At 37.1% G+C, this 23060-nt stretch overlaps 1 protein-coding gene across 8 annotated transcripts in view; it reads left to right on the forward strand.

The window, feature by feature from the left end:
- Nucleotides 1-23060, forward strand: part of BDP1 (BDP1 general transcription factor IIIB subunit) — a 55784-nt gene that overhangs the window by 2915 nt on the left and 29809 nt on the right. For 5 of the 8 annotated variants that reach the window (XR_013943878.1, XM_080574893.1, XM_080574898.1 and 2 more), the window contains exons 2-21: nucleotides 667-1219; nucleotides 1871-1980; nucleotides 4855-4914; nucleotides 5279-5422; nucleotides 6161-6294; nucleotides 6714-6808; nucleotides 7423-7477; nucleotides 8120-8263; nucleotides 10107-10394; nucleotides 10613-10790; nucleotides 11856-12015; nucleotides 13962-14038; nucleotides 15447-15591; nucleotides 16319-16395; nucleotides 17000-17156; nucleotides 17576-17658; nucleotides 19246-19477; nucleotides 19969-20156; nucleotides 20834-21047; nucleotides 21564-21751. Coding sequence is in view for 7 of the 8 variants with exons in the window: in XM_080574893.1 (XP_080431019.1) it covers nucleotides 667-1219; nucleotides 1871-1980; nucleotides 4855-4914; nucleotides 5279-5422; nucleotides 6161-6294; nucleotides 6714-6808; nucleotides 7423-7477; nucleotides 8120-8263; nucleotides 10107-10394; nucleotides 10613-10790; nucleotides 11856-12015; nucleotides 13962-14038; nucleotides 15447-15591; nucleotides 16319-16395; nucleotides 17000-17156; nucleotides 17576-17658; nucleotides 19246-19477; nucleotides 19969-20156; nucleotides 20834-21047; nucleotides 21564-21751 (3282 nt within the window). In the remaining variant the exon portion in view is untranslated. The remainder of the gene's footprint in view (nucleotides 1-666; nucleotides 1220-1870; nucleotides 1981-4854; nucleotides 4915-5278; nucleotides 5423-6160; nucleotides 6295-6713; nucleotides 6809-7422; nucleotides 7478-8119; nucleotides 8264-10106; nucleotides 10395-10612; nucleotides 10791-11855; nucleotides 12016-13961; nucleotides 14039-15446; nucleotides 15592-16318; nucleotides 16396-16999; nucleotides 17157-17575; nucleotides 17659-19245; nucleotides 19478-19968; nucleotides 20157-20833; nucleotides 21048-21563; nucleotides 21752-23060) is intronic. The other 3 variants (XM_080574894.1, XM_080574899.1, XM_080574896.1) reach the window with 2 other exon arrangements.

A 23060-nucleotide genomic window follows, 5' to 3' on the forward strand; every position in this document is an offset into this window, starting at 1 on the left:
TGGAAGATGGTCATGGTTTTAGCAGTTTTGCAACTTTGTGAATTATTTCTGTGTCAAGGATGGAAACAATACTTAAATAAGAAAGCTTCCCAGGGAAGCTGGAAGTTTTTGTCCCCAAAAGCCCAGTTTTGAGGTGTTCATTGGAACAACAGCCGGTTTCACAGCAGCAGGCTTTTTTTTTTAAATCACAGTTCAGATTTTATCTAATTACAAGTGTATAAGAGGATGGCTCAGGTTGGTTGTGATGAAAAATCGTAAAACTACTTGTTGCATATGCCTTTACTAAAATGTTCTTGATGTGTAACACAGTATGTAGGGTATTCTTTACAAAGCTTTACTGACTTTATTGTACTATGATGTTTGGTATTCTTAGTTGAAAGTAGAGAGCTGTCCAAAAAGAGGGCAAAAAAGGAACGTGTGAGTTTAACATTGCTGGTAAACCAACTTGTAGAGAGCTAATACTTAATATTAGAAAATAATATACCAGTTTTTGTATCTGGTTAGTTTGAGTGGCAGGTGTAGGTTCGTTCAATTGTGACTTGTCGTATATATCTTTAATTTTCTGTAGTACTACATTCGTACTGAGTGAAACGTGTATCTTGATAGTAAGTGTTCTGAATTTGTCACCGAGAAGTATTTCAGAATGTTTTCTCTTAAATTTTCCAGTGATGACAAGGCTGATAGCTCAAATGATGCTGGAGAAACTAGTAAACCTACAGAGATGCCTACACAGAGAAGAAAACGGATTTCCACTATGCCAAATCTTGTCAAACCCAGAGCTGGGCCTTCATCTGTTCAGCGTTCTGCATCAAAACCACAGAGGCGAGCATCTCAGGCTCCTGATGGCAGTGCTTCACTTCAGAAGGATTCTTCTGCATCAGAAAAGAGTAATAGTGAATGCTCTTTAAAATCTCCCATACTGCCTGAAAAGAAAACGCCTGTGCCACAAGTGCCACAGTTTTCACCACTAAAAAAGTCTGTAAATAAAGAACAAACTGTCAGTGTAGCTGCTCAAAAAAATGATGATACCTTGCCGAAGAACCTACCCTCTCCACTCAAGGAGAGACCAACACAGGAAACGTCAGTGACAAAGGAGGAAAAGTTACCTACGAAACCTGCTCCTGCAAAAGAGAAACGAATGTGTTCTGACCGTGAAAGGATCCTCAAAGCTCAGAGGTTGAGGGAAATGCTTAGAGAAGAGCTGAAGAAAGAGCGGATGGTAGGTCTCTGCCTTGAGCAGTGCTGGTTTGTGAAGCACAGAGAAAGATTTGTTTCATCGAACATTGTCACTGCTGCTTTGCTGTAGTGTTTTCCGACAATGATCATCACCTTCTTACTGCTAATAGTTTGTGATGTCTCATAATCTGGTAGGGGGTTAGTTTTTAAGCAGTAACAGCACTTCCCTCATAATACATATTTCATGAGAAACAATGTATCTTTCCTTGTAATTAGACTTGCAACCTTCTTTAACTTGAGACCTGCTTTGTAGTAGGCACTTTTCCAGTCTTCACAGCTGATAATACCCTGGTAGTTTGTAAGAAGCTTGGGATATGTGGCATCTTGCATTATTTTAGACTTGTTTATTGACTGAGTTCTGTGACTTTATCTCTGCTGACTGTTGAATCTCTTTGAGAGGACAAATCACTTAGAGGTGACAGACATTTGTCCTCTCTGACAAATGTACACTCTTAAGATAAATTTTTAAGTTGAGTGTAAAAATAAAAGAGCACCACAAACAGCAACACCAAAACACCACCCCAACAACAACAAAAAAAACAATTTTCATCTGAATGCTACTTAATAAACAAAAATATTAATTTGTGTAAAATAAATTCAGCCTGGAAATACTTTCTGTTTTGCTTTTATATAGAAACAGTTGAAACACAGGCCTCCAATTATCGAAGGGCGTTCTCCACCAGATCGCTCTAAAATGACCATGAGAGACTTGATATACTATCTGCCAGAAAACAACCCTATGAAGTAAGTATGACTTTTTCTTCCTCCTTAGGTTAAGTAATCTTTCTTTTTCTATCATTTTAATGATTGTGGAAAGGAGAATTCTCAAATCAATTAGCACAGATGCAGTATTGTTGCAATGGCAATAAAAGTTTCCATACATCTTTTCACATCTGTTCAGTCCTTGTACAGAAATGGGAAAGGAGGTTAGTGTACCTGTTGAAATATAAACAGACAAACCTTTCCCCACTGCTGATTTATCTCTGTACAAATGCAGAATTATAATAAGTTGCTTTTTTTTTAGCTAGCTTCTGTTAAATTTCAATTTAGGGACTTTATGAATCACTACCAAATCTAGGGGACTTGAGGAAACGAAGCATTTCTGCTTTCTGGCTGCTGAATTATAGAACATGCTGCAAGACCCAGGAGGTGTTTCTGTCCCATCTGGATGGATGTGGCTGTTGCTCTTCCTGAACAACAATCACAAACATACGTGCGGTTATTCAAGTCCTGTTCTTCCTTTCTGGTTGATCAGAAGTTAGCTCGTGAAATGCAAATGCACACAGACTTTCTAGGTTCATGAGCACGCCTATGTTCATGTCCTTGAATTCAGTACAGCTTCAAAGCCTCGTATCATGTCTGAAACATCCCCTCATCCCCCAGGCAGTACAAGCATTTCTGACATCCTGGCTTGTTCAGACTGATGTTTGTTGGTAGAACAGATCTACGTGCCCTCGCACTCATTTTACACGTACCACCGCAATCGTGAATCTCTTGGATAAGTGTGAGCTCTGCCTTCCTAATGTCTGTGTCTGGACCCTGGGCCTTTATCAAGCTACTTGCTGGGTTAAGCAAGCTATGTGCATGTACAAATAAACATGCTTGCAGGGTTAAATGGTTAATAAAAACACAGCCTGGTCTCTGTAGTTGCTGGCACTTAGGTCTCTGTGCACACTATCTCCAGCTGCTGACAGCTCAACCTACAGGCACTAAGATCTGTGGTGTCTCCAGTAGCTGGCATGCAAACCTCACCTACCTGTGAGCCTGTCTGCCTGCTGGCACCTAGACCCGCCAGCCCAGTGAAATGGGCATTTCTCTGATTGAGTTCTAGACCCTGTGTCACTCACAGAAAGTGAGATTATACATGGGGGGGAAAAATAATTATGAAAGGTTTGAAGTGGAAGGGATGTTTAAAGATCACCTAGTTCCAAGCCTCCTGCCCAGGGCAGGGACGCCTTCCGCTAGATCAGGCTCTCAAAAACCCCATCCAGCCTGACCTTGTACAGTTCCAGGGATGGGGCATCCACAGCTTCTCTGGGCAACCTATTCCAGTGCCTCACTACCCTCTGCGTGAAGAATTTCTTCCAAATATCTAATGTAAACCTACCCTCTTTTGGTTTAAAACCACTGCTCTTTGTCCTATTGCTACACTTCCTTACAAAGAGTCCCTCCCCAGCTTTCCTGTTGGCCCCCTTTAGGTACTGGAAGGCCTCTGTAGGGTCTCCCTGGAGCCTTCTCTTCCCCAGGCTGAACAATCCCAACTCCCTCAGCCTGTTGTCACAGGAGAGGTGCTCCAGCCCTTTGATCATCCTCGTGGCCCTCCTCTTGACTTGTTCTAATACTTCTATGTCCTTCTTGTGCTGGGGGCCCCAGAGCTGAACGCAGCACTCCAGGCGTGGTCTCAGAAGAACAGCAGAGGGAGAGAATCACCTCCCTCCACCTGTTGGCCATGCTGCTTTTGATGCAGCCCAGGGTACAACTGGCTTTCTGAGCCGCAAGTGCATACTGCTGGCTCATGTTCAGTTTTTTGTCCACCAACACCCCCACTCCACAGTTCTGCTGTCAGTTCACTTATCACCCACCGTATGTTCATATAAGTTCATATAATCCCACAACCACTTTCTGAATACAACAATAGGTTTTGGATAGTCCCCTCAAGCCTTCTCAAATATGTCACAAGATTCTTAATGATTACAAAATGTAGGTTGACCTTTAAAGCTATGCCTGAATAGTTCCTTTCATCAGTCAGTAGCAGACAAGTTTGAGGTTTATTATTGTCTGTTATCATCTGCTCATTAATGTTTGTGAGTCTTTTATTTAACACTTTCCTAGATTTTTTTTTTTTTTTACTTTTACACTGAGTAGTCCTTAACCAGCTAATGAAACAGATGCTCTTACTTTTCATATATTCTTACGGTGGATATATTCTTGTGCCTGGCAACCTAGCTGTTACATGCTATCTTAGCTTAATTCAGTTAATTCTTACAGCAGCATGTGCCTTGATGTTGTTGACTCTAGCAGTTTGGGATGGTGTGTAGATGGTGCAAGGAGAAGGAGCAGAATGTTAGATTTGGTAACCTGATGAAAAGTTAAGGAAAAGTATGACCACTTGACCTCCAAAGTACAGTGCTTACTGGAAGGATTAGTTCCACAAAAGAAGTGTCAGTGATTTTTCATACTCACAGAACTTGCTGGTCAGTGCAAAGTGGAGTTGTTAGTGTGTACTGCATTGTTTTACTATCAATCAGCTTTTGGTACTTCTGTCTCAGTGACTGATGGGCCACTGTTCATCTTCAGTCTCTTGTGATAAGGCAGTCTGAACTTCTAATTAAAAAGCTAAGAACTAATGTTCACAAAGTGTTGATCTCTTACTATAGTTTCAAGGATTATAGCTTGAAATCTCTTGATTTGTTCTTCATCAATTTATGCTCATTAAAAGCAAAATTCATTAGGCAGTGATAATTGTTCAGTTAGACCAAGTCCAGATGCGGTACAAAGACATGAAAATAAGAAAGTTTTATGTTTCTTTGTCCATTATTCAGTGAAAGTGGGTTTAGGGGAGCGAAACTGAAGTGTACTTGTACAATCTTTCATCTCTAATTTTTTAAAAAATTCTAGGTCTTCATTGGTAGAAGAAAAGAAAACAGAAAAAAATTCTTCACAGTGTCAAATGAAAGAGTAAGTCTTGGTGACAGAGGTACTTAGAGTAAAAAAAACATTCTGATATTGGGTACGAACATGTTTAAATGTAGTAACGTTAGCAATGTAGGTCTTTGTTTACTGTTTCAGTATCGTAGCCCTTATTTAAAATAAACTGTAATTTGGGAGGGGAGGATAGTGAAAGCATTTTGCTTTTCATTTTTATGGTTTTGGACTTACTCATTTTACAACAGAATGAAAAGCAGATTCCAGAGTCTGTATTGACTGACTTGCTTATAGGTTACATTGCTGAGTGGTTAAGCTGTTAAACATCTGGCATACAGAGCAGCAAATTAGAATGCTGACAAAAGTAACCTTTTTGCTTGGTCTTTTAAAATTGTAGACAGGAAGAGAAAAATACTCCTGATCGTGAAGAGGAAGATGAGGAGGAAGAGGCAGAGAATGGGGAGGACAGTCAGGATGGTCCGCTTCTAGTTCCTCGTGTGAAAGTAGCAGAAGATGGTTCAATTATTCTGGATGAAGAAAGGTAAATTCTCTGCTTGACTCGTGGACAATATATGCTAGATTGCTACTTTGTTTGTAAATAGAACAGTTATTTTGGATAGGAAGAAACATGAATGTATTAATATGATGAGAGTTGAGCTATCCTAATTAAGAAAATAGTGCAAATATGTGTCAAACTATGAGTAACGATTATCTTATTATGTATCTTATTATCTTATTATGTCTTAGTAGTGGCAAAATATCTCTCAGAAACGTGGTTTTAGAGAAGGATAGAAAGGAGGGTACCATGCTTTGTTACAGGGAACACTGAGAATTTGTCAGACTTCCAGATGTGTCCTATCTAGTTCACTTCTTTGATTCTCACAGTTTCAATAATCTGCTCATTGTTGTTCAGTTGTCAATATGATTTGCTCCAGCTTTATATCTTTCATGTTGCTGCTCTGTTCAGCTGTCAGTGCTTTCAGTAACTTTGCTTAGAATATGACTTTTAAAAGTATTAGGCTACCAAATTACTGAGTTCTCAAAATGCATTATTACCATGAGATTTAGGCCACGATGTAAAAGAATTTGGAGAGGCCATTGTGTGGTTTTTCAAAATAAATTCTTGGATGTTAAAAAGACAGTCTTTTTTGGTAGGTGTTTTAATTTTCTGTTTGTACTAACTCTTATAAAAATGGAAAAAAGCAAATTTATAAATGCCAACTATATGTCTTGCTAGTGATATTGTCATATAAGTCTCTTTCTGTGTTTGCTTTTCCAGTTTAACAGTAGAAGTTCTAAGAACTAAAGGTCCTTGTGTTGTAGAAGAAAATGATCCTATCTTTGAGCGTGGCTCTACAACTACGTATTCCAGCTTCAGGAAAAGTTTTTACACCAAACCATGGTCAAATAAAGGTGAGAATACTTTTGGTTTCATGTTTTGAGTGTACAGAAAAAAAATACCTGTTTCTGCCAATGCTTTATATCTGATGCATTTTATTCCCAATGAAGTTGATGGATCTGCTTAAGTGTGACATGGTCTCAACCCAGGAATTCTTTGCAGCAAGCAGAGCTCTGATGTTTGCTATGAAAATAGGCTAATTTTTTAAAAAAGTCCAGTGCCTTTTGTAGGGTACCCATAACTACTTCTGTCACGGATGTTTAGATGCTGTTGAAATGATAGCGTGCTTTATCAGATGTGTAATTTTGGATGAACTTGCCATCACTGTCAGTAATCTGAAAGTTATCTATCTATTTGTTTTAAGTTTTAAAATTGTTTTTAATTGTGTGTGTGTTTGTATGCATAACTATTTTATTTATTTGTTTTCTCCCAGAAACAGACATGTTCTTTTTAGCTATCAGCATGGTAGGAACAGACTTTTCCTTGATTGGACGATTGTTTCCTCACAGAGCCAGAGCAGAAATTAAGGTAAAGATTAAGGCACTTAAATCAACTGATTAAAAATGTGTTTTCACTTTTTTTGTTTCTCTTTTTCTGTTACTATGCTTCCTATCGGTATTGGTAATTTTAATGCTAATTGGCTCTGTAGCAGAGGTATTAATAAATGTTTCCAGGAGGTGATAAGAATCTCAAATACAATTGTTCTGAGTTGAATTCTGATCAGCATATCTAGTAAATCTAACATGTCTAGGCACAGTTTGTCTTGATTTTATTTTAATTGAAAAATGCTGATAAACATAGTGGATATTTGGTTAGGCTCTTTTGTGTTGCCTCTTTCTTGCTATCCAACTGGGAAAACCTTCTGTATTTCAAAGTTTGCCTAGACTGGAAGCAAGGACAAAGATGTTGAAAAGAATCAGAAACTATGGCTGATGATATGTATTGATGAAGGAAAACAAACTTTAGCTTTTATATGTAAAACTGAATAGCAAACTTATGTTCTGTCAGCGTCCTTGCAAGTTTTTACAACTTTAGATTGTAGAAAATTCTGTTGCATTAAAGAAGTCTTACTTTGATCTGCTGTATTTTACAGTATCTTGTTGCATTTCTTGCTTACTGAAAAGGACATTTTTTTTTTTTAGAACAAGTTCAAACGTGAGGAAAAAGCAAATGGATGGAGGATAGACAAAGCTTTCAGTAAGTAAAGGAAGCATACCCCACCCTACAGTGAGTCAGTTATGTGCTAGTCATCTTTCTTTAATGTCATTTTTGTGTTTTGCCGTGCTTGAATTAATTATATGACTAGATTATTGGTCATAGGTGAGTTTAGAAGCTGGGGAATATTAAATTTTTTTGAGAAGTGTGGTTGACTGTAAAGATACTTATGTTTATTTTTTTTTTGTTTTTCTATATATCTGATATGTGAGATTAATATACCCTTTTCCGTATACATTCAGTTCATTATCCTAATTCATGGTAATTTTTAGCACAGTTACTAATTGTGAACTGCTTTGAGAATTTTTAAATGCTTTGTATGTTATCTGAATGAGATATATAAATCTTGAATCAGCATGTTAACATATTTCGTGATACTATGGTGAATACTGTGACCTTTTTACTGTCTGTTTTTTAAAACCAAGTTGCCGTAATCCTTAGTTTTTTCACCTCTAGTACCTGGCCAGGTGATGCAGAAATTATTTTCAAAAGATTCTTTGTTTAAACATATATAACGTCTGTATTTTAGGCCATAACCTGTACTACTGAGCATTTTACAAAGTAAAAACTTGGAAAAATTCTCACCTTTAAATTTTTTTTGATTTCTTTCCTTTAATCTGATAGAAGAAAAGCGGCCCTTTGATTTTGAATTGTTTGCCCAGCTACTTGAGAAAGTCTTGGCAGATGAGGAAAAGAAGAAGCAAAAGACTGGTAGAAACCAGAAGCCAAAGGAAAAGAAGCCACCAAAGCCTCGTAAGAAGCCAAAAGGTATTTCAAAAGAGTTCGTGACAGCTCTTAAGAGCAGTGGTCAGTAATATGTTGCTAGCAGAAGTAAAATCATGTAGCGAATCTCTTCCTTTCCTGTTCTAGACAGAGTGAGAGAATCCTGGCTTCATAGTGTATTTATTTTTCAGATGTAGTTCATTAATGTGCAGGATGGTAATCATAGAATCATTTAGGCTGGAAAGGGCCTTCTAGATCCAACCTTCAGCCTGACCTTCCAAGTTGCATTACTAAACCAGGACCCTAAATGCCACGTTCACACCTCTTAAATACCTCCAGGGACAGGGGCTCTACCACTTCCTTAGGCAGCCCATTACAATGCTTTACCACCTTCTCAGTGGAGAAATTCTTCAGAATATCCAATCGAAACATCTCCTGGTGCAATTTGAGATTCGTTCCTCATGTCCTGCCTATCCTAGTAATAGGTAGCAGCCAATTTCCTAAGGTGCTTTTTCTTGAGGCAGGAATGTAAGACAACACTGAGATTAATGATTCACTGGTCTTGAAGTACTCTAATTCTAAAAGGAATATTCTACTTTAAGTTTATAAGAGTCTCTGCTAATAAATTTACTTTTAGAATCCTTGGGACAAAACCGTTTTTTGGCATGTTCTCTTACTTTTTAATTACATTTTTCTTACATTTTAAACCATTTTTAAAGATTCCGTTTTCCCAATACTTAGTTTAACTCCCAAGTCTGAATGATTCTTTTTTCCTCCCTCCAGGGAGTCTTGTAGAAATAGTTTTATTTCCTGGTCTGTTCAAAATTAATGACAAAGATTCAATTTTATTACTATTGATCATGATATAGTATCTTATTATTTCTGTAACTGTGAAAGATTCTTTCACAAATGTGCTTAAATGGAAAAATGGTTGTACTGACACCAGTTTACAAGTTCCGTGCTGATTCTGAGTTTCTTTTTGAATATTTTTTCCATAAAAACACATTTCTTTGTAAATAGTATTGTGGAACAAACAAAAGAACAACCCTTTTAAGGAGTATGCCAGCTAGGAAGCAACATTTCAGTTAAATTCTTAAAATTGATGCAGCTGTTTTTCCATAGCCTGGATTTCAGATTTGGTTAAGTAAAATGTTCCACTGAAAAGGTCTTAAAGTTGTTTGTAGAAATTATGTTGATAAACTTTAATGGTAGCTTAAAGGTATTTTGTGGAAAGCGATATGAGAATGCTTTTCTACTTCTACTGCATTTTAACTTTCTTACTTAACAAGGGAACAAGTTAGTATACTAATAATAAAAATGATGGGAAAAGGTGTTTGGTGGTTGTCTGATGTTCTGCATAAATTGAAGATGATGACAAAATGTTCTAGAAAAGGGAGGAAGAATTTTGGAAATGCCTTAAAGCCAGAAGAGAGCTTATGAATTATTAACTAGATAATAATTAAAGTTTCTTATGTAAAACAGGAATTATTAATTACAGTATATCTGTTGATCAAAACTACGTTTTCCTGACATAATTTCTGTAACCATTATTATCCCTTTCTGCAGAGATACAAAAATTCTGCTTGGGAATAACAATATCTGTTTTTACTGGACTCAAAAATGAATATGTAACCTGGTAAAAATATAGGAACAAGAATATTTGTTAAGTGCATCCTTTATCGCCTTTATGCTAGTGGAAGTGTTGTCCCCTGTACAGAATGTGTTTTGTGTTTAGTGTTGAAGTAAATCTATGCTGAAGCATTTCTGTTTTCTGGTAAGATATTGACACTGAAGTATGAATTCACAAGATGTTACTAGTGAGAATAACTTAAAATGTATGATTCCTAATATTCTACCAATGTATTAACTGGGAACCACATTGTCTCAGTAGCAAAAGCTGCCAGCACAGAAACTCTTGATGATCAAGATGATCTTCAAGAGGGCAGAATTTCTGATGCAGAAACAGAAGCAGATGCTGTGACAGCTGAGAAGGAAAATGAAGAATCCTTGGGCCTTTCTGAAGAGGCTGAAGAACAGGTTGCATTAGAGCCAGCATTAGTGAAGAAGAGAAAAAAAAGGAAGAGAAAAGATGATCTTGAAGAGGAAGTGGACAATCCACCAGAACAGCTGGCTGTCCCTTCAAAAATTGAAGAGGAAAGGAAATCCTCTAAGAAAAGTAAGAGGCAAAAACACTTTAAATCTAGACACTAAATCTAGACTAAATATATTTTAGGTGACAACATTTTTCTTAAATCATAATAACTGGTAGTCATGCTCTGCTGGGATTTTTTTTGTCTTAAATTAACACTTGCTTCACAGTAGCTAGGATGCAAGAACTGAAATTCTTAAGCTGCTGCCCAGAATGTCCACATTTATTTAATTCTTATTTATTAGCAGGAAAAAAAATGGCATGCGATACAAGCACTGATGATCGTATTACCTGCAGAGAAGAATTGGACGCTGTTATTGAAGAAAAACAAGATGGTCCTCATGTTAAAGAGGAGGAGAGATTACAGTCCTGTTTACCAGTGGATGACATAACAGAGAGAGAAAGTGATCTCAGTTTATGCAGGTAATGTTTGTAGCGGAAAGCTTAGGAAAAATAAAAAGTGATTTGAAAGTTTTAGTTGTAATGTAGTTTTATTTTTTTGTAATACTTTTAATATTTGTTCTTACTGTCACATTAAGTAGCAGAGAATGGGCAGTTTTTTAGATTCTAAGGACTGTACTGGGTAAAGAGCTTTTAATTTACATGGTCAATGTATTCTCTACCCTGATGCACTGTTCTCGGAAAATAAATTTACATTAATACCAAAGTTCTATCTAAAACTCCTTTCATCATGGGGTGGGGAGGAATGGATGTTCACGAAGCCTGTTGGATTATCCTAACTTCTAATATTTCTCTCAAAACGCTGCTTGGTAATGTTGTTAGGTATTGTTACTGTACACCTGGATTTTTTTTTCCATTTTTGATATATATTTTTTGTTGTTGTGGGAGAGGAAGGCTGCTTGGATTTTAGTGCTGAACTTTGGCAGAGAGGCGGGCTTTTGTTTTGAATCTTGGGTATTCTTTTACTAGGAAAATAAACAACCACAACTTGTTTTGTTAAGCGTTGATATTAAAGCAGTAAATTGAAAAAGTCGTTATGAAGCTGTTGGTACTATGTGATCATTTTATATGCTCTGTAACTGCTCTGTATAGTCACACTGTGATTGTTTTGTTATTTTATACAGTTTCCCAGAAACTTTTATGTGCTTTAATTCCTCATTGGAAGTATATGAAAGAACAGTATTTGTCCTTGAGCTCAGCATAGTTACAGAAGATCAGGGAAAAAATCGTCTGCATACAGTGTTTATATCAGTAAAGTCTGTTTGTAAAACTATCTAGTCTAGAATACTCAGGTGAGATTTTAACATCTTGCATTGAAAAAGTACAAAAGTTGTTTTAAAGCTCACATCGTGGGAATATCACTACAATTTTTCAGATTCTCTGAAAAATGTAATTATTAAATATCAAAATTGCATACTGCTGTAAATATAAATTTTTATGTGGAATTTGATGTGTCTGTAAACAAAAATAGCTTTTTATCAGAGTACACTAATATTGTGGTTTTTATTGTGCTTTTATTGATTTCAGTTTTCAAGATAGCAATGATGTTATACTTGCAACAGAATCTGCTCAGCTGGGAACTCTAAATATCCCAGATGATATATCACAGGAAATCCAGCTTTCAAAGTTGCCAGTTACAAGGATTAGAAATGAAGAAAGACAACCTGAAGAAACTAGAGAAACAATGGTATTTTTATTTTTGTGAAATTCTAACTTCTTAAAATCTTTGTCTTTCTTGTTCAAAGTGTTTATGTAATTCAAAGTTGCTTTTTGGTTGTGTTTTTTTTTTTTTTTGTCATGCTTTTACCATCAGGAGTGAAAAAAGCAACAAGCTTGAGAACAACACCAAAATCTAAATATTTTCAGTGTTGTTAGCTTTAATGGGCTGTTAATACTAAACTCGTTCAGAGAGTATACTGCTCATGCCTGCCTTACCTTGCAGACAATTAAAAAAGCTGAACGTTTTGTTTATTCAAAATTAAAGTAGTACAACATCAAAAGTAATGATGTATTTCTTTAGAGCAAGTTTCCATTGGTCTATGCTTACTAGCGGAACATTGGCAGCTGAGCAGGATGATCATTGCATTGTTCGTGCTGCCTCAGAGTGGAAACTTGTCTAAACTTTCACCTGCTGGTACTGGCTGGTTTGAGGTGTTCCAGAAAAGATAAAAAACTGGACCAAAATTAAGTGGTCTTTCTTCAGGTATATTCTAATCAGTTCCATCCGTTTAGAAACTTCCTGAGACTGCATCAGACTTTTTTTCATAGCCTTTAGTGGGCTATCTACTCATGATTTATTTAGCAGCTTTTTTTGCATTTCCCTTTACATTTGTTTCAACTGCATAGTACAGCTGAGACTTCCTTACTTTAATTATTCACTTAGTAAAAAAGCATACTCTTTGGATTGTTTTAAGCTTCATGCATGTAGCTTAATGCATTGCACTCTACATCCATTGTTATGTTACTGTTCATCATCTTCAAGCTATTCCTCTGTTATAAAATCATTTTTACATCCATTGTTATGTTACTGTTCATCATCTTCAAGCTATTCCTCTTTTATAAAATCATTTTTTTCCCTCTGTTCAGCATTATTTTTTTTCAAGCTGGAGAGTCTTAACCTTACACTTCTCCTTACGTAGAGACCATTCTGTGCCTCTGATAATCATTCTATCCTTGTACTGTTATGTTGGTTTTGGAATTTAATATACTGTTTGAAGACTTGTATTTGAGCAAATTAATCACTTTGTCTTTCTAGGACAAAGAACAGTCTTATGGCTAAACTTTACAGTGAGAGATTAGGAAATTTGAAGTATTAGTGTTTTCCTAAGGGCAAATCATAGATTAGAAACAAAATCATTTAGATTTTGTTTCCTAAAACAATGTCTTCATCGTAGTGGAAAACTAACTGCTTACAATCTGCACAAATAGTAAATACACATCGTTGGGAATGTTAGAACAATGCAATCTCCTGATACTAGTTGGAATGATATTTATAAAAATCAGTGAAGTGAACAGGGCAATTCTTTGTATACATCTGTCTATCATATGGTACATAGTAGCCAAAGTAGACAAGCTCAGCTCTCTGTCCAATTAATTATGCTGTTTGACATGAGAAAGGGTAAAAGTAAATGATTTTGAAAGATCCTGAATGTCAGTTCTAATTGTCTTGGCCTGCTGTGGTTGATTTTCTTTACAAGTAGTGTGAACAGAGATCTAAAATTAGAAATACTCAGCCAACCAGTAATGTGTGAAATGTAATTCTATCAATACGATTAAAGAAATGAATAAAGTAGAATGAATAAAGTAAATAGTGCTTATATGCAGTAGATTTTTATCTTAATTCAGTAGATAGGTTCTATAAAAACTTCACTGTAATTGGGATTAGTTTGCTCTTATCACATATTCCCCCCCCCCCCCCCCCCCCCCCCAGGCTTATGGTCCGTATTCTTTGGGAAACTGGTTTAATACTAGACCTGGAAACTAGTACTAACCGATATTGCCTAAGGAGTCTGTTATCAGCTTCATTCAGTTAAAAGACGAAGCAACTTTGTTAGTGTTTATTCTTGTTAACTTACAGCAAAGAATTCTTCATGTTTATCAATTTCCACACCATTTATTTTTCTTCTTACTTAGAACGAAGACACACATGACTTACATAGACCAGAGGAAGAGCAGAGTGCATCAGAAAGTGATTCTCTGCCTGAAATAACGTAAGTAGAATTAGATTAACTTGTGGGGGTACTTGTGCTAAACCTGTAGTGACTTCATTTGGGTATAATTGTTTCACCGGAGTAGGTTCAACAACATAGTAGATTGTGATGATATTTTTTTCATATTCAAGGAAGTTTTTTTGATAGAAATTCTGATTGCTGAGGAGCAAGTGATGCTTTGACTAAAACTTAATGTTTGGACACAAGAGAGAGGATTAACTGAGATTAGAAAAAAGCTAGTCCCTCTATAGTGAGTAACAGCAAGAAACTTCGCTGAAGAAGTTTTGTGATTTTATGGGTGAGCCTTTGTTGGGAAAGTTGATCTTAGAAAAGGTCTTCACTGTATTCTCTGAAAGTGGCATATGGCCATCAGAGCTTATTAGCTGCACACAGCGCATGTGGTGTATCGAAACATTCCTGACTGGAAATTTTTGCTCTTTGGAATTCGAGAGTGTAAGTTGAGACATACCTTTCCAGAAGGTACCCCAGCTCTGTCTCAACTGCACTCCTTTATGAAGTTAATCTTTGTGACTATTTCCTATACTTATCTATGTAACTGAGCAGTGATGTTTAAACAACTCTGTGCTCAAAGTTTCCATTCTATGTGATCAGAGATGTAATAATCAATGGTATAATTCTTTAAAGTTGATTCTGAGATGGTCCACTAGTTTATGCTAAGTTAGAAGCTCTTTTAAATGTGAAAGTTTCATGCTTCTGCTATTCCTTTACTGATGGGCAACTCACTTGTAAAGGCGATCAAAGTTTCATTTACCCTGTTCTGGGAAGAGTATAAGAAAAAGTAGTAGTTTCCAATCTGAAGATTATCAATCATCTATAGGGCTCTGGCAAGTAGCGTCTGAATCCTAAGATTCTGTATTGCAATAGTTAATAGGATACAGAGATTGATACATGTACCCAGTTCTTCAATAATGTATGGTACTCACCAGTAGGACAGAGTTTGTCAACATCAGTTCATAGTTCTTGAGCAGGGTAGGTTTGAAAGGGGATGGAGGGACAGAAAAAGGGATTAGCAAATTTTGTATATCAAATAGATCTGCTTTACTTTGGAGCAGATTTGTTGTCTCTGTTGAATTCGGTAAGCCTGTTCACACTGGTGTCAACTGTGAATCCCTAAGAGAAGAAGTATTCCTATTTATTGAGAATCAAGAAATGCTTCCTTCAAGTATTTTTAAGTAGATTGCACTGAAGGCCATCAAAGGTGTTAAAGTTTATTTGAGATTCTGTGCTTAAAGTAGTAATGCATATTACATTTTTCTGCCGTAACAGTTTTCTTCAGTTTATTGTCTTAGTGTATTACCAATGCAGTTTGTGCTGCTCTTGAAGTACATCTTGGACCACGTAGTGTTTTACTAATAGTAACATAAACTACCCCTTTTTATGTCTTAAGTAAAACTGAAAAGCCAGCAGAGAGAGGGCACTTGCAAAGACCTAAACCCAATTTCATGAGATCCTCAGGAAAGAAAGAATCATCAAACCAAGAGAAAATGGAGGCTGAGAATTCCTCTCCAAAACTTGTGAATACAGCCAAAAAGGTCAGAAAGAGAAACGTTCCTTAATATGCTATGCACTTGTTGCTGTATCCATTTTGATCAGTGCTGATCCTGTAGACAAACTACAGTGTAATATGTAAAATTCTGAGAACTACCTCTGAGGTATCTATCTGTGCATTTGACCAAGAATAATATTTCTTGCTTTGCCTTTTTTTTTTTTTTTTGGTTGGGATTGCATTTATTTTCTTCATAATAGCTTGTGTAGTGTTATATTTTTGGATTTATAATGAAAATAGTGCTGATGGATGTTTTAGTTATTGCTGAGCACTACTTATACAGAGTCAAGGGCTTTTCTGTTTATTGAACTGCCTGCTATCAAGTAGGCTAGAGGTGCACAAGAAGCTGGGAGGGACACAACCAGGACAGATGACCCCAGCTGACAAAATGGATATCCCATACCACAGGACATTGTGCTCAGCATTAAAGTGCTGGGAGGTGTTTGCCAGGGCTGCTGTTGTGGAGGGACTGGCTGTGCATTAGTCACCAGGTGCTGGACAGTTGAGTTTTGCATCCCTTGTTTTTTCTTGGTTTCGATTTTCTTTTGTTTACTTTTTTTGATGCATGAAGATGTCTGTATGTCAACCTGTGAGTTTCTTAACTTTTACCCTTGCGATTTTATTCCCCTCCATCCCTCTTGGGGGAAAGTGAGTGGTCGTGTGGTGCTTAGCTGCCTACTGGTGTTAAACCACACCTCTTGCCTTAATTGCAGTGCTCTGAGCAAGACAGTAGAAGAAACAGAGATGAAGTCACAGAATCGGAGAATATGGATTTGGATATGAAATCTGAGTAAGTATTGAGATCACTTTTCCAGTTTCATAGCATTATTAACTCTGTCTATAATTGTTACTTCATTCTGCATAATGCTGTTATAAAAAGACAACAGTAAAGTCAAAAACTTAATATGAATCTTAAAAACAACTTTGGCATTTTCTTGGATGATTCCAGTAATGGTATTACAGTAGAAGATACGTGCTTCTTTTCTGGGAAATTGCAGAAAGTATTACTTCATAAAGTACAAACGTTATTTGGAATTTGGGTGGAAAAAAGGTGATAACGATGGCTTGGCCATCCTCCCACCTCATCTACCAGCTGATGGCTCCATTTCTGACACTTACAGGAGCAGCAATGGCATGCAGTCTGTTTGGGTTCCTCACTTGTGTGATAACTTCATATCTTTTCAATAACTAGATAAATGAAGTTTCCACACCCTTAAGACTGAATAAAGTTTGGTACTAGTGTGAAGGAACTCACTTAATTGTATGCAAATCCTTCTAAAGACAACTCAATGTAATATTGACTCCCAGTAAAGAAAGTTGCACAAGTCATTGAATATAAGGCTTGAATATTTGAATATGAGAATAAATTTCATTGTTTTGAATCCTTTGTGCAGAGAGCCTGAGAAAACTGTAATTGGAATGACAAGAGTTAGAGGATGTCGACAGAGATTTAAGCCTAATGTTACAAGAGCATCTGGAAGGAAGGAGCCTGGGAACAGTTCAGGAAATGATAAAATGTCTCATCCAGAGTCTAAGGAGGGAACTAAAAAGGTACTTCGTGGAGTAAGATAACTGCAGATAATATGTTAGCTAAAAACCTGTTGGATGCAACAGCATCATTCTCTTTTTTTTTCTTTTCTTCTTTTTTTTTTTCTGAATATGACTAGGAATTAGCACTTACTTAACCAGTAGTGACTATGATTACTGTGCAGGGACATCAGCTTAGCTGGGAGATTGTCACACAAATAGGATATGCCAGTAATCTCTCATGTCCTGCAGCAAACACAGCTTTATTTGAACTAGATTTTACTGCACCTTTCTGACTCTGTGAAATTCAGTGTGTAAGAGTCCGTATCTGTCATGAGAAACCCATTTTGCACCCTGTTAGGGATAGTTACCTGATCTATTTATTAAGTGCAGCATTACCTAACGGAAAAGAATTAATGTTTTAATGTTCTATTTTTGTTCAGAATATTGACCAAAGTAATAGGTCTGATACTACCAGTGGAGAAGCTGCAGAAAAAGATGATAAAATCCTGGAGACAGTGTCTCAGTAAGTATATGAAAAATGAAAAAAAACCACCAACATGTTACTTTCCAACAATTTGCTGTACTTCTTATGTCTGGTAATATTACATAGTGTGGTAGTTATAGAAGTTTCTTGAGGAATTTCTGCAATGAGATAGAAATTGAGGGAATCTTTTTCTTTATGCATGAAATGAATTAACCATTTTTGTTTATAAAGCAGTGCTTTTAAATGAAACATCAATCATGATGAATGCAAAAAAAAGGAAAGCTAGTCCTTTAAAAACTATAACAAGCTTTCTTTAATAGCTTTAGTACTGAAGTACCACTATTTCAGTGGCAGAAACTGACTATTTAAGTAACACTAATCAGTGCTTATTCTTAAAGTGTAGTTCTTAAATCACAGAATCATGTAGGTTGGAAGAGACCTATAAGATCACCTAGTCCAACCTCTGACCTAACACTAACAAGTCCTCCACTAAACCATATCACTAAGCTCAACATCTAAACGTCTCTTAAAGACCTCCAGGGATGGTAACTCAACCACCTCCCTGGGCAGCCCATTCTAATGCCTAACAACCCTTTCAGTGAAGAAGTTTTTCCTAATATCCAACCTAAACCTCCCCTGGCACAACTTTAGCGCATTCCCCTTTGTCCTATCTCTGGGCACGTGGGAGAACAGACCAACCCCCACCTCGCTACAGCCTCCTTTAAGGTACCTGTAGAGAGTGATAAGGTCGCCCTGAGCCTCCTCTTCTCCAGGCTAGACAACCCCAGCTCCCTCAGCCGCTCCTCATAAGAGTTGTTCTCCAGACCCCTCACCAGCTTCCTTGCCCTTCTTTGGACACGGTCCAGCATCTAAAGTGTTAGGTGTCTCTCACAAGGGCGAAAAAAGTCTAGTGTGGACAATTTAATGTGAAGGTAAATTAAGAAGTATGTCCTTTATTTCTCTTCAGTGGAGAAATGACAGCTGTAGTGTAAGAGGAGAAATGTGCTTTATGAGAGAGATTGTAAAAAAAAAGAACAAAAACTTTTTTTACTACTTTGTAAAGGGGAAAATAGCAGTGTGGAGGACAGGTAAACTGGATTTAATCAGGTAGAAAAATAATTCTTGGGTTGCTTCTTTCATCATGAATCTTTCTTGATATTCTTGCTATATAACTTGGCCCTCAGGGTTTAAATGCATAGAAGCACCTAGTAGTTGTAGGTGCATCTGATATAAATAACTCCATAATCTTACTGACATAATATATTCTCTGAATGTTTATGATTTAAACGTGTCATACCCTTCATTAAACTAGGTTCATTTGCCCCTAAACCAGATGCAAAAGAGTATCAGAAGAGCCATTATGGGTCAGGAAACTGTCTAGTGTGGTATTCTGTCTTCAATGGGGAAAGACAAAAAACAATGCAAGCATAAATTCTTACTTCTCAAGTACTTTTTCAGTCTCCAACAGACACTTCTAACCTCATTGTTTCATGAACTTAGTAATGCATAGCTCCACTTTAAGAAAGTGTATCTTAATAAATGCTTGAAAAAGGAAAATACCATTTCTTTGGAACTCTTACAATTTTAAATGTCTTAGATGCTTACTGATCTTATATATTTTTCCAGGTCTAATGAAATAACCAGTTCACAAGAAGACAGCAAACTGAGCGTGCTGAAACCAACACCTCTAAAGAGAGGCCGAATGCAGAGACCAAAACCAAATCTAGGCAGAACTGTTGCACGGAAAGATGACCAATTACATAAAAAAGATGCTGAAGAGGAGAAAGCTGAGAATGGAGAAGCAGAAAAGGTTGTGATACACCATAGAGATGAAGACAGTGGTTCGTGCCTCAAAAGTGTAAGTTTCTTGAACGGCTGCGTAGACTGCATAGGTTTTTGCTGGGGCCCAAATAGAAGCTTTTAGTAATAAATATCTAGGTACATACTGCTTAAGTTGTAAGCCTGGCATTTGTATAACAAAGTCTTTCAGGATAAACTGAATTGTCATAGAATTTTCTAATGCTTGCATTTAGATTCTGTTTTCCATGGAGAGAGAGATTATATCTCACATTGTTGTGTTATGGGTGATACAGCTGTGAAAAGAGAAGTGTGGTATAGAAAGCATGGTCTTGGAAAAGAGACCATTTCAGGTGGAAAGTATATAGAAAAATAACATTTAAAATTTTTAAAGTATCTAGTGGTTTCAGTTGAATGCACCGGGAAGTAATGGATCTTTTTGAGCATTTTTGTAAGAGCTACTAAAAAATAACCTTTTGTCCTCCTGCCCTTCTAAAGGAGAGGTTGGCCAAATCTTTTTTCTTAATAGAGTGAAACTTTTATTCCCCATAGGATGTGATGGTTCATGAAGACCTACAGCCATGCATCGTGATGTTAGAAAGGGATGTTTCAGCAGATTCTGAGGTGAACTCGTTACGTGCAAGGCAGTGCTCCCAAGAAAAGTCCTCAGAAGCTGGAGGCTGTGAAAGTGTAAAGGGATCTTCAGATGACATGATAGTTGTTTCAGATTTCAATACAGGGTAAGGTTATTTTTTAAATGGAGTGAAGGGATGGTTCAAAGCCATCAATATCTCTAGGCATTCCATACTTCTACATTCAACTCCAGAATCAAATACCTTGTTACAGATATAAAACTTGCTTTTAATCAGGATTATACTAGACTTAAACAAAAAAACAAAATCCAAAAGGTCACGGTGACCCCAGTTTTCAAATAAGTATCTAAATGTTACTGAATTCCCATGCTTTTCTACTCCATGTTGATCCTACCAGTACATCCGTATATGCTTATGTAAATCCCTGAGCGTAGGGCTTGGTTTCCTATTAAGCTGTCCTTAGAAAATAATACATAAATAAATCTATTGTGTAGTTCTGGACATGATGAGACAAAGAAAGGAATTTTTAAAATACTTACATTCCTCTCAGAGTGTGACTGGAAGTTGTGGTTGTTCTGAAATGGAACATCAAAATGCTGTATCTTATAAATAGGTCAGCAAAGATAAGTAAAAAAAGAAGCAACATGTTTCTTTTGTGTGTTTGATATGTTCTTTTTTCACAATGTCAGTAAGTTTGCTGTTGCTCTAAGAAAGTTACTGTGTTTTATTTGGCTAATGCAGTGGACAAAATAACATAAAGTATGTAATGTATGATTTGGAGAACTGTCCCGTGCCTTTGACTGTTGTTCTTTTTGCTTTCACAGGGAGTCCGGTCCTGAGAAGCAAGAGGAAAAAAATGTTGTTTCATCAGCGCGGCTACTGAGGAGTCGATTCCAGAGACCAAAGCCAAATTTAAGAACAATAACTAGTAGAAAGGAAGTACTGGATGTAAATAAAGATGTATCACAGAAGCATAATAACAAAGAAGAAAGTTTGATGCAGTGTGATGGTGAATGTAGTAGCCTGCCTGACACAGATGTAAGGCTTTTCTTTTTCCCCCTTTTAGTTGGATTTCAGCTTTTGAGTTTATGGAACTGAAAGAAACATCTGATGATTTAAAACCAAAACAAAACAGATTAATCTTTTCAGAAATGATCTTTTTTCAAAAGTTAGGATTTTGTATATGAAAACTCCTGTACTTGACTGTATGTGAGGAACACGTACAATCCATTCTGTATTTCCTGTTATGTGTACAGCTATCTTTTTAACTTGGATTTGCAGAGATGTTAGGGAAGAAATAAAAGTGCTAATAAAAGATGGCAAAGAAGAAATCTAGATTTCAAGGTGTTTTGTTTAAGAGACAAGTGTGTGCTCTTCTTGGAAGGCCTGGGAGGTTATCAGTGAGCAATGAAATGAAGGTGGACTAACTTGACAGGAAACACTTCGGGGAGTGATTAGTACAGAACTTTATGGACGACATAACATATCTTATTTTTGGTTTTGTCTCTTGACTTTCTCATTTGTGTTTTCTTTCTTTTTTTTTTTTTTTTCCAGAAAGCTGGAAAACATGAAGTCCTGAAATCATTGGAATCCTTAGGAAAGGAAAAGTCATTTGGCCCTCAGGATGCTTCTGAGAGGCCAAGTTGTAAGTACCCACAGACACTTCCAAGATCAGAGGATGGTGAATTGAAGTCTTACCTACCTGTAGAAAAAGAAGATGAGACCTCAACTACTACTGTTGGGTAAGGGCGTAGCTAGTCAGTTTCATTCTTCACTTACAACAAAGGCATTTTAAAAGGAAATCATTGTGCTCATGGATTTCTAATTGGCAAATAAAGTCTAATAAAAATACCGAATGAGGTGTCAGCTCCCATAGTTTCAACACTAGTTGTATTAAAACTCCAGTTATTGGTATTCTAAGCATTAAATGAGTGAGCATTAATTTTAGGATCATAGAATGATTTGGGTTGGAATGGATCTTTCAGGATTGTGTAGTTCTAACTGCCCTGCCATTGGCAGAGTCATCTTCAACTAAATCAGTTGGCTCAAAGCCTCATCCAGCGTGGCATTTGAACACTTTTCTGGATGGAGCATCCACAACTTCTCTGGACAACCTGTTCCTGTATCTAACCACCATCATAGTAAAGAATTTCTTTCTAATATCTAATCTAAAGCTCCTCTCTTTTAGTTTAAAACTGTTACTGCATGTCCTATCACTATAGACCTTGGTAAAGTCTTTCTCTCTTTGTAATGAGCCCCCTTTAAACGTTGAAAGATCTCCCAGGAATCTCTCTTCTACAGGCTGAACAACCCTAGAAACAACCCTAGAACTGTCTTTCCCATAGGAGAGGTGCTCCAGCCCTCTGATCCATCTTTGTGGCCTTCCATAAAGGAAGAACTCACTCCCAACAGGTCCATGTCTTTTGCTTTAGGTCCCAGAGCTGGGTGCAGTGCTCCAGGTGGGGTCTCACTAGAGCTGTGTAGAGGGGAAGAATCATCTTCCTCAACTTGCTGGCCATGCCTCTTGACACAGCCCAGGATATGGTTGGCTTTCTGGGCTGCAAGTGCACATTGCTGGCTCATATACAATTTCTCATCCCCAAGTTCTTCTCCGTGGGGCTGTTTTCAATCAATTTAGCCCTAAGTCTGTACAGATATTGGGGATTGCCCTGACCCAGGTGCAGAAACTTGGACTTGGCTTTGTTGAACTCCACGAGGTTTGCATGGGCCCACTTTAGCATGTCCAGGTCCCTCTGGAGGTCATCCCTATCCTTCCAGAGGATCAACTGCACCACTCACCTGGTGTTGTCTGCAGACTTGCTGAGTGTACGCTCAATCCCACTGTCTGTGTCATTAACGAAGATATTAAATGCTATTGCTCCCAGTATGATCCTTTAAGGGACAATATTGTTACTGGTTTCCATTTGGACGTTAAGCTGTTGATGGCAACTCTTTGGATACATGCACCCAGCCAATCCATCTAACAGTCCATGCATCAAATCCTTATCTCTTGTGTTTAGAGGCAAGGGTGTTGGGACTATATCAAAGGCA

The sequence above is a fragment of the Anser brachyrhynchus genome (genome assembly GCF_964034855.1).
Source record: "Anser brachyrhynchus genome assembly, chromosome: Z".
Classification (NCBI taxonomy): Eukaryota; Metazoa; Chordata; class Aves; order Anseriformes; family Anatidae; genus Anser; species Anser brachyrhynchus.